Consider the following 12,050-nt stretch of genomic DNA (forward strand, 5'->3'; position numbering starts at 1 on the left):
AAGAGGCATCTGGATATAGTCCTCAATGCTGTTGTCAGGTGTTGTCAAATAGGGTCTGATTCCCAGTGACCCGGTGTACTCAGTGAATGGGAGGGGTTTTCCAAGAAACATAGCATTTCTTCATGTTTAATATTGAGTGACAATTCGACCTGTGAAGACTCTTTTATCCAAGGTGATCCAGGGTAGGAAGTACTCTATTAAAATATTTGATCCTTTTTTATTCAGATATATCTTACTTGGCTCAACCACCAGTTACTGTGAAGTCCAGGAGCGAGGGGTTGACTGGAGTGACCCTCTCCCGATATGCACAAGTAAGGACAGATTTTGTTCATTCCTGACTTGGACCTAAGCCACGTGGCGCCTTTAAACTTCGGTGTGCCTTTGCTGCACTGTGTACCATCCAGGAGAATTTGAATCATGCATTTCAGATTTGTGATTACGCCTTTCCTGATTATTTTTTCCCTCTTCCCTCCTCTCAGGTATACACTGTGAGCCCCCTCCAGCCATCAGCCATGGGAGGCACAGTGGGAGAGAAGAAGATTTCTATACATACGGCTTTTCCGTCACCTACAGTTGTGATTCCCAATATGCACTCTTAGGCCAAGCCTCTATTTCCTGCTCAGTGGAAAATCAAACAGGTGTCTGGAGCCCAGATCCGCCTACCTGTATAAGTAAGTCATCAAAAGGATTTCTACTTTAAATTGCTTATTCTATTTTTGTTTAAAAGGAAAAAAATATGCTGAGGAAATGGAGCAATTCAAAGACAACGTGATTATTGCAAGGATGCAATCATTTCTTTGGTCAGTTGAGACTGATGACATTCTCTGTTAGTACATAGAGGGGCTATGAAGAAGTAGTGGTTACACCCTAGACAGCAATCTACAAGGTCAGCAGTTCAAAACCATCAGCCACTCCTCGGGAGAAAGATGGGGCTTTCTACTCCCGTGAAGAGTTACAATCTTGGAAACTCAGAGAAGCAGTTCTATCCTGTACTATAGGGTCACTATGAGACAGCATTGATTCAATGGCAGTGAGATTTTGAGTTTTAGCATCTGAATAGAGTAGCCACTAGGACCCATAGCTCATTGACTTTGTGATATACAAGCTTATTTCTCATTTTTCCTAAGTCGGCTTTGTTTCAAGGAGGCTCTCCAGGGAAGCTCTAAACTATATGCTATCAACCCGGGTGGTTTGACTATGGCCACCTTCATAACAAAATGTGCTCCAACGTAAGGGGGCATCAGGAAGTTGGTGGAAAATGGAATCCAAAGGTAGTGGAAATTTCCCCGTGAACTGTGCAAAGCCACCTCGTGGATACAACATCCATAGCAGGAGCAGCAACACAACAAGAAAAAAAAATCTCCCCAAGCCTAGATAAATTGGACTTCGTCAAAATTTAAACCTTTTGTACATCAAAGGAATTTATCAACAGAGTGAAGAGTCAACCTACATATTGGAAGAAAATCTTGGGGAACTGTGCAGCTAATAAGGATAGAATATCCGGATTATATCAAGGATGGCTACAACTTAACAGCAAAAAGAGTAACAGCTTGGCCAAGGGTTTGAATAGGTATTTCACCAAAAAGGTTATGTAAATGACCGGCAAATTCATGAAAAGATGCTGAGCGCCGCTAGCCAGACCAGGACCCATGGCTGACCAGCTGGTCCCTACTCCTGGGGACCCCAGGCCTTATCACAGGAAAGCTCTGCTCCGCCAGGGTTCAAAGGCTGATGGTTCAGTAGAGTTCTAGGTCTTTCCTCAGGATTCCTCTCAACAACTCACTACCATCAAGCCGATTCCAACTCAGTGTGGCCCTGAAGGACAGGCCCGATCTGTCCCTGTGGGTCTCGAAGCCTGAAGACCTTTATGGGAGCAGAAAAACTCAGCTTTCTCCTGCCACAGTGGCTGTGCAATGGATACGCCGAAACAAACACACACACAAACAAATAAGCAGCAGCAGAACACAACAGCAGAAACTGACGTGTGCTAGAGAGGCTGTGGAGAATTTGGAACACTCACTCCTTGCTGGTGGGGAAGCAACACGGTACAACTGCCGTGGGGAAAAAGTTAGCAGGTCCTTCAAAAATCAAATATAGAATTTCCGTGTGACCCAGCAATCCCAGTCGTGGATATATATTCAATAGAAATGAAACAGGGATGCAAACAGGAATGTGCACCCCAAAGCCCTGCAGCACCGTTCACAATAGCCGAAAGGTTTGAACAGTCTACGGGTCCATGGACAGGTAACTGGATACACATGTGTGGTGCATATAGATCACACATTATTACATAGCCACAAGCGAAAGGAAGTCCTGATGTTCACTACAACATGACTGAGTCCTGAATGCATTATGCTGAGTGAAATCCATTAGTCACAAAATGGCAAATCTTATATGATTCCACTTATATGCAATTGGCATTTATTAGTGGTTACCAAGGGTGAGAGGAAGGAGCCTTGGTGCCCTCATGGGTATTAGACTGCTGACTGAGATGTCTGTGGTTTGAACCCACTAAGGGGCACTGGGTTTAGGGGCACTGGGTTTCCATGAATGGTCACGGAATACGCTGGAAACAGGGGAATACTTGCACAGCATGACGAGCATAATCAATGTCACAGAATTATACATGCAAAAAATGTTGAATTGGAAAATGTTGTATAATACTTGTCAAAATAAAGATAAACTCTTCAGTAGATATAGAAAAATAAATTATATTCTGACTTTTAAGAGATTTGATCTCTAAATGACCACCTATCATGTTCCATTGTGCCTTTTGTGCCAGAACTACCTACCCTACTGAACTGGGGAACAGAGCACTTTATCCCAGGGATGACCCTGGCAATACTGATTGACGCTTTTCATGTTCATCACAGATGTCTACAGGCAAACCGTGGGTCAACAGCACGATGCAATCAGTAAGGGAGCCAGAAGATATGTTCTTGCTAGTTGGCTGATTTAAGGACTTGTCTTTGACCAAGTGCCTACGTTGTATCACCGACTGTTCTCATTCGCCCCAGGACACAATGAAGCCAGGCTCAGAGAGAACAGGATACTGCAAACTCTAAAGGGTGGGAGTGGCAGGGGCTAAGGCTGAAAGGCCAGAGGGCTAGCTTATGAAGGGTCTCATGCATCCTCCTCAGGAGTTCAGAGTGAAGATGAAGGGGAGACAGGACCAGGTTTTAAGCAGGGTGGTCAATGCGCTGCTTTTTAGAAAGAAAACTGGCTTCCAAGAGCTGAACCTGAACCTCGGGGAGACCGAAAGACAACTGTTAGAACCATTCAGAGAAAATGAAGGTGCTTTCAACTGCAGCCAGGTAGCAGGTCTGGAGAGAAGCTGAGAGATTATTGCTGTTAAAGACTGTTAAATTGTTTCCAACTCATACAACAGAATCAAACACTGCCTGGTCCCAAGTCATCCTCACAATTGCTGCTATGTGAGCCTGTTGTTGCAGCAGCTGTAGCAATCCATCTCCTTGAAGGTCTTCCTCAGTTTCGATGACCTCCTACTTTGCCATGCATGATATCTTTCTCTGGGGACTGTCCCTACTGATAAGTCCAAGTACAGGAGACCAAGTGTTGCCTTCCTCGCTGTTAAGGGTTATTCTTGGTATACTTCTTCCAAAACAGATTTCTTCATTCTCCGGCAGCCCTTGGTATATCCAATATTGTTCACCAACAATGTAATTCAAAGCAATGCTTCTTCTCTGGTCTTCCTTATTCATGGTACAGCCTTTGCATGCAGATGAGACCATCCAAGAGATCATGGCTTGGGTCAGTCACGCCTTTGTCTTCAAAGTGACATCTGTTTAAAAAAAAACACACCAAAAACCTTTAAAGAGAGATTGTAGCGGTATCAATGGTCCTTGCATGGTGTGAATGGTTAGTACTCAGCTACCAACCATAAAGATGGGCTGTTCAAACCCACCCTCAGAGCTGTGTAATAAAATCCTGGCAATCCATTTCCATAAATAGCACACAGTCAAGTAAACCCCCAATGGAACTGTTTACTCTGTAGCACATGGCGTTGCCATCGGGCAGAACTGGCTAATTTTCCAAAGTGTATGCCTGGGCCTTTCTTCCTAGTTTGCCTGAGTCTGGAACCCTGTCCACTGTGAGCGAGTGACTGGTGGCATAGCTTGTAGCACCATATAAGCAACAGATAAGCTTCCATAGGATGGCACACTGGTAATGATGTGAAATATATATACAGTACACACATTTACTGTCAAATGATTCCCATGTATGTTGTACAACACAGGCCTTTGTGTTGGACTTGGGATGGAACTAGCAGTACCATCAGACCTGTGTTATCCGGGTACACTAGAGAAACAAATCCAGAGAACACTCATGTGTAGAAGGAAGAGCTTGATATAAAGAGTAACTGTATATTAAGAAAACATCCCAGCCCAGTCCAGCTCAAGTCCATAAGTCCGATATTAGGCCATATGTCCAGTACCAGTCTGTAAATTTCTCTTCAGACTCACGCAACACATGCTATGATGCCGAGGGCAGAAAGCTGGGTCAGTGGGTGGAAAGTCTTGTGGATCCAGTGGCAGTGGAAGTATCTCAGCACTGGTAGGGGTCTCCACATGGCCCCTCCAACTCCCGGGCTCTGGTTCCATCAAGCGCACCTCCATGTGTCTTGTCAGCAGGAAGACCAAGCGGGGAGTCTGGGTCTGGTGAGCTATTGATCTCCTAAGCTCCTCTGATTGAAGTTATCCAGCCTCAACCTGATTAACAGGCTAAACTCCACCCCTTCACTCTTAATAGTCTCAAGTTGACACCAGATTATGTAACTATCACAGTACCCCTTTTAAAAGTTCTTCTTTATAACCCAGTTGTCTTTTCTTATGGTTCCTTAGAAGTCACCTGTCCTCAGCCAGTGGTTCCAAATGGAATAGTAAGCTCGGGGTTGCGACCCACCTATACTTTCAAAGACTCCGTTGTGTTTTCCTGCAAGAATGGGCACATCCTCAGAGGCAGCAGAACAATCCAATGTGAAGAAGATAACAGCTGGCATCCGGCTCCCCCCACCTGCGAGCTGAGTGAGTATGGACCACGAAGGGATTTCAGCCTTCTGCAGGTCCTCTAAAGGCACCAAGAAATGCTAATGGCGGCACACTTACATTTCCAGGCCCTATTTAGCCAGAGTGGTGGTTTCAAGTGAGATAAATGGCTTCCTCTATTTTTTTCTTGTTGGATTGAAGAAAGATTCAGTAAACTGTTTGAAGCCCTACAGCATCACACGGGCTAGCACCTATGGTTGTGTAAGCTATGCACACCCCAGGTTTTTTTCTTTAGCATTTTATTGGGAGTTCTTACAGATATCATAATATTTCATAGATCAACCACATCAAGCAGTATTGTACGATTGCTACCACAATAAGTTTCAAAACATTTTCTTTCCTCTTGAACTCCTTGATATCAGTTCCCCTTTATCCCCTCCACCCCCCGTCCTACCCTCCAGAAGCCCCCCTGTTTGTCCTATAATAGTTTTGGGGTTTCACTTGCCATATCTTACACAATCCAATATACCCATTCACATACAATTCTGTTGTTCAATCCCACGGAGTGGGGTTATACAGTCAACAATGCTATCAACTCCCTATTCCCTACTTCCCTCCATCTCTTCCTGAACCCCCAGGGAACCATTACTCCTGTTACTGTTGCTGAAGGGTTAACTATCTTGGCTTTCATGTACTGAATGATCTTAAATATACAAATGAATATAGGCAAATATAACATGATTAATAAAAACTATAATAGTAGGGGGAAGAAATATTAAAGAGCTAGAGGGTAGTTATGTGTTTCATCAGTGCTGTACCACACCCTGGGTTTATCATCCCTTCCATGTGGCCCTTCTGAGAGGGACTGGCCCGTTATCTTGTAGGTGGGTTTTAGGTCTCCACTACAACCACACCCCCTTTCATATTGATTTGGTTGCTTGCTTTTTAATTTCTGATACCCCTTCCTGCTGACCCTCAAGATCTCACAGGCTGGTGTTACACCCCAGCTCTAAGGGGGCAGCATTCACATTGTTGGCATCATGGATCAGTATGTTTATGACAACCACTCCCTGGCAGTGGATAGAGAACTGTAATGTTCTCACAATATTTTTTATATTACACTTGATTGCTTTAAAAGGAAAAAAGTAAAGTTTCACAAGAAATAAATGATTTTTGTCCCTAAAAAAAAGTTTGAAAGCAGCTTGCTTGCCACTAACGTCTTGAAGTCAGTTTCAGTTTTACCTTTCTTCCTTTTACAGCCACTCAGACCAACATTTAGATCTGAAGGGTGTTGAGAATATGATTCAACACTCGGTTTCAAAAGAGGTTTGGAATTTAGCTTGTTCTTGTTAAGCCCTTACTTGATAAGGTTGGTTGAGGGAGGGGGATGAGTGACCGGTTTCCTCCATTAGTCAGGAAGGAGTCAGAGGGTGTGTCTGTCTGCGGCAGGTCTTCTGGCATATTTCACTAGCAAGGCTCACACATCCACGTGGACAACACACTTTACAGACTACCACAAAGAGGAAGGACACGTGATGTGCTTTACAGTCAGCACAACACAGAGACCACTTGGTAGCACCCTTAGTGATCCCTCTCGGGGGCTGTGCTCACTTGGGTGCATGTTGCTGCAGCAGCCGACTCAGTCTCTGTAGCTGGTTCTTGGCTGAATGAATGCTTGACAATTATTGGTATGATGGGATCATGGGTCGCTGTGGGAGCCTAGTAACAGTGTCCTTTTCTTTTGTTCTTTCTTTGTGAGTAGACAGTTGTACCAACTTACCAGATATCCCACATGCTAACTGGGAAGTATATAACTACTACAAGCCAAGGAAAGAAAGCCTATATGATGTTGGGACGGTGTTGAGGTACCGATGCCATTCTGGCTACCGATCCATGGCAGATGCACCCATGACTATAACTTGTCAGGAAGATTTGACATGGACCCCGTTCAAAGGGTGCGAAAGTGAGTTTTGTTTTTTTCTCCCTCTATATAAGGTTTTATTTGTTCTTTCTATATATTTCTCTCTCTCTCTCATATCAAATGCCCAGTATGTGCCAGGGGTCTCTTCTTGAGTAGACTATAATTTCACCCTCTAAGGTAAGTTCAGAATTGTATTCATTCAGCAGACTGCTGCTGGGGCTAGCCACCATTGGATTGGTCTTGACTCGAAGGGGCCCCACAAAACCATATTGAGAAATATTCCATTGTAATCTATAAGGTGTCCACTGGGTTGTTTTTGGAGGTTGATTGACAATCCTTTCTTCCTGTCTCTGTCTGTTATAACCTGGTTAGCAACATGGAAGCCACCCCTGACATACAGATGGTGATGGCTGTGAATAGAATGAATTATTTTGCCAGAAAAAAATCATAAAGGCCTGGGGATGGGTGGGGCCGAACATATTTCACCTCTCCCCATCCCAGCTCAGAACTAAAGGAGAAACAGACCCAGAAGTCCACTCTTACGCACAGACAGTATCAGAAGACAGACCATAGAGTACCCATCGCTAGAGACAGACTTGTCTCACCACCCTTGCCTTCCCCAATCTAGACTTAGGGGAACCAGGATAAGGGAAATCGGAAAGAGTCATGGACTCAACTAGCTCCAGTCTAACCCTGAGCTCGGAGGGCAGACAGACAGATCTGGATTTCCTGAGAGATGTCTAGAAGACAGACTCTGATCCCGACCCAGTAGTCTTACCCCAGAGACACAGACTGGAGCCATCCCCCATTCTCACTGGTAGGAGATGTGTCTTTTCTGGGTGGGACAGTGAGTCAGCAACTGGGGAACTGAGAAAAAAGAGAGAAATTGCTTCCTTCTACACATCTATTAGAACCTTGACATTTTAAAGGGGAAGATCCCAAAGTCCGGGAGACAGGAAACTATTCCACAGATTAAAATTTGGAAAGTGTTGTGCATTTCCTGATGCATAAAAAGTAAAAAGCATAGTGCTTTAGATCAACTGATTGAAAGAACCTTTATTTCCTATTTATGACTATTCACAAATTAAATCTCAAGTATTCTGCCTTAATTTAGGGAAATAAAATGCATGCTCTTGATAACAAAAGAAATGAACTAAAAATATTTCTTAAAAAAATTAATGATATCTCCAAAAGAAACAAAGCATTGATACGCATAAGCCTTTGAAGAGTCTCTTTTATGAATATAAATAATGACATGTAATGAACAAACCACTTTGATCTGTGCAGATGTTTAAACACCTTTTTTTTAAAAACAGGCATATTCTTTTTATCTACTATTGATTTGTGGATTTAAATTTTAATAACAGATTTTCCAATCACTTAGAAAATAATTTTCTAATAATTCAAAATGTAGAAGTAAAATTATATTTATTATTTGTATCATAAATTCTGAGTCAATATAAATTAAGGTTCACAGCTTACATATTTAAGCATTTTGCATGCTGTATGCACCATCCACAGATGTGAAGTTGCTTCTGATGCACGATAGCCCCCACAGAACAGAGTAGAATCATTCCTTGTGGTTTCTGAGGCTGTAACTCCTTATGGACGCAGACTGCCTCATCTTTCTGCTTCAGGGTTGCTGTTGGGTTGAACCACCAACCTTTAGGTTAACAGCTTGGTACTCATTTACTTGGTACTCAACAGCTTGGTACTCATTTACTCATTGCACCAATGGATCTTTTGTACACTGTACAGCACTATGTGAATGTTTTAACTTAGAGATTGTATAGATGCTGCACTTTTTAAAATTATAGTTGACACATGAGTGAGAATTGAAAGTGTGTGTCAGAAAGGCTGCATGAAAACCAGTCTATCTCCTGATTTAGAGATTAGAGCATTTTCTTCCGCTCTGATTTTTTCTCTTACACCAGACAGTATTAACTTCTTATCTTAATGTGTTTCTTTTAATGAATAAGATATTATTCTGTATAAGGTCTGATTCTATTTAAAATGGAAGAATTTGGTTGCTATGAGTAGGAATTGACTTGATAACAGTGGAGGTTTATCGGGGGAGGGGTATTTTTCTTAAAGTACACATCAGAATAGAACAAAAAATCAATAAGTAGAATCGACATTCAGAGAAGTAGATTTTCTGAAAGGATTAACAAAATGTACAAACCATTGGCAAACTAGCAAAGAAAAAGAAAGAGAAGCAGCAAAAATCGCCAATAAGAAACAGATGTAACTGAAATAGAAACAGATAATAACCCAGTACTATGAAGGGATACAGCTATCCAACAAATTTAACAACCTGGAAGAAATGGAAACAATCCTAGAAACATACTGCCAACCCAAATGAGCACAGACCGATCTAGAAAACCTCAACAGCACATAACAACCACAAAAAGACAGACGGCAGGTCTAGATGGTCTCACCAGGGAATTCTACCAAGCCCTCAGAGAAGACTTGACACCAACGCTACACAAACCATCCCAAGATACAGGAAAGGACGGCAACCCCCCAGACACACTTTATGAAGCAAGCAGAGCTCTGATACCAAAACACGGCAGAGACACCGCCCGAATAGAACATTACAGATCCATATCCCTTATGAACATAGATACAAAATCCTTAACAAAATCCTAGTCAATACAATCCCCCCAAAGTAATCAAAAGTATATAACATGTCACGATCAATGGTGACTCATACCAGGTATGGGAGGGTGGTTCAGTTTAAAAACAATCACTGTAACTCACCATAGAAATAAAAGGAAAGAAAAGAGCTACATGCTTATATCAACTAATGCAGCAAAGGCATTTGACAAAATCCAACACTTGTTCCTGATAAAAACGTTCAGCCAAATAGGACTAGAGGAAAATTCTTCAATATAATAAAGGCCGTATACATGAAACCAGCAGCCCACATCACGCTCAGTGCGGACAAATCGCCCTCTATCACCACTCCTATCCCATAGCGTGCAGGAGAGCATGCCAGCTTCTTATTTGAAGGCACCTCGTCCAGGCACTTCACAGGGTCTCCACGAATCAGAGGTGGCTCCGTAGCTTCGGGCTTCCGAACGGAAATAGCTGTGATGAAGTACCTTATACCAGGGCCCAACATTGGTGCGGACTCAAAATGCCTTCGACATACTTTTAAAAAAAAATTACATTCCCAAATCTCTGAGACCTTTAAAAAACTGGAAATGAGATTGTTACCTACAGGAGCCTCCTGATGACTCATTTGCTAACCACTCGCTTTATCTTAATTTTTAGAGGTATGTTGCCCCAAACCACAGCTGAAGAATGGCAAGACCACTTTCAAGAGGATCGGTCACTCTACTGCGCCCTGTGACTTTTTCTTCGGGGACCAGCTTGGCTATTCGTGTGAGGGGAGTTTGAGGCAATTCGAGGCTACTTGCCAAGCCGATGGCACGTGGAGTCCCCTGACACCAACATGTGACGACAGTAAGAGCTTATGCAATTATTTCTCTTGGAAGCTTCTTATTTAAGTCATTAAGGTTATTAAGGGAAGGTCTATAGTTAGGTAAAAGAATATGCGTATAAGTGAGGGTAAGTAAAACAGTTTTGTCCCTGGAGCCCCGGTGCACACACGCACAGGTTTTCTGTGCAAACAAAGCATGTTTACACATGTCTCAGATCAGTGAATGACTGCAGACAAGTTCTCTCTGTAATACATTTGTTATAGTCTCCTTAGGGCGCTAGGATGCTGGCTGTGGGAGCTTTCAAAACAGTCGAAGTAGTGGCTTCCAGGGGAATCTGCTGGGCCAGGCCAATGGGGAGAGGTCAGCTTAGCAGGCTACTGTGACCGTTTTCTGAGACACCCCAAAGTAGTCATGATAGAATTTCTTGAAGAACGCAGGACAGTCACAGGGGCTTATTATGAAGAACTTTCAGAAAATTGAAAGCTTCATTGAGGAGCAAGTCAAGGAAAGGGCCTCTGAGGAATGTTTTTTCCCAGCATGCCTCTGCACCTGCCCATTCCTCTAGGGTGGCCGGCACTGCCCTATGTGGCTTTCACTTAGAAACCGTATCCCGTCTATCCTACAGCCCTGATCTGACCCCTTCAGCCTTCGTTTTGATCCCCAAAGTTAAAGAACCTTTTAACAGAACACGAGGAGAACAAAACTCTTTTGGTGTGGCGTAAAGCAACGGGCACAGAACTCTTTGGGGGGAAGGGCTAGAGAAATGGAACTCCACTTTCAGACGTGTATAGCGGATGTAACAGAGGCTATTTCGAGAAACAACTAAGATTTTGATATTTTGTTTAATAAACGTTTTAATGATTTTATAGCAAGATTATTTTTTTGCTTACTTACTTACGCATCACCTCCATGGTTCTACTTCAAATTGGAGCGCATTCACTTGTTAAAAAGCGTTGACCCCAGTCCGACATTCTCCTTACCCCCATTGCTTGTTCGCATTCTCTTGCCCTTTCTGAACTTCTTTTTTGGGTCCAAAAAAGAAGCTACACTTAATAGATGAGTTAGACTTTTTCAAGTATTGTTTTCTATTTCTTGATCTTTACTCTCTTCTTCCTTTACAACTTGGTCCATAGGCCTTTGCCTGGAGTATATGACCTGCCTATCTAAATCTGTTGAAACCTTGTTTAACATTTGCTTCCTTCCACAGTAACCTTCTGCTTCTCCTAAGCCAGTGGTTCCCAACCTTCCCAATGCCACAACACTTTAATACAGTTCCTCATGCTGTGTTGACCCCCAATCATAAAATTATTTTCGTTGCTACTTCACTATGATTTTTCTATGTTATGAATTGAATTGTAAATATCTGATATGCAGGAAGTATTTTCATTGTTACAAATCAAATGTCATTAAAGCATAGTGATCAATCCCAAAACCATATGTAATCATATATTGTGAAATATTTATTTCTAATGACAAATATATAAAATGTTGTCTTGAAGCATGGTGTAGCATGGGCAACATTCTTCATGCCAGCGACTCCTATGTGGGCCTATCTGCATGTGGGCAGACTCGCCTGGAGATGGGTAGAGAAGTGGTGTCTCAGTTCCTAAGACTATCGGAAATGTGTGTTTTCCGATGGTCTTAGGTGACTCCTGTGAAAAGGCTGTTCCCCCTCCA

The 12,050-nt window shown here is 42.7% G+C and overlaps 1 protein-coding gene across 1 annotated transcript in view; it reads left to right on the forward strand.

The window, feature by feature from the left end:
• C4BPA (complement component 4 binding protein alpha) overlaps positions 1-12,050 on the forward strand; it is a 27,719-nt gene that overhangs the window by 6,547 nt on the left and 9,122 nt on the right. Inside the window, exons 4-8 of the mRNA XM_013003940.3 lie at positions 226-311; positions 480-671; positions 4,863-5,045; positions 6,769-6,969; positions 10,204-10,395. Of these exons, the coding sequence (XP_012859394.3) occupies positions 226-311; positions 480-671; positions 4,863-5,045; positions 6,769-6,969; positions 10,204-10,395 (854 nt within the window). The remainder of the gene's footprint in view (positions 1-225; positions 312-479; positions 672-4,862; positions 5,046-6,768; positions 6,970-10,203; positions 10,396-12,050) is intronic.

This window comes from Echinops telfairi, unplaced genomic scaffold (genome assembly GCF_000313985.2).
Source record: "Echinops telfairi isolate 266 unplaced genomic scaffold, ASM31398v2 ScPeMD7_7424;HRSCAF=8462, whole genome shotgun sequence".
NCBI classification, from domain to species: domain Eukaryota; kingdom Metazoa; phylum Chordata; class Mammalia; order Afrosoricida; family Tenrecidae; genus Echinops; species Echinops telfairi.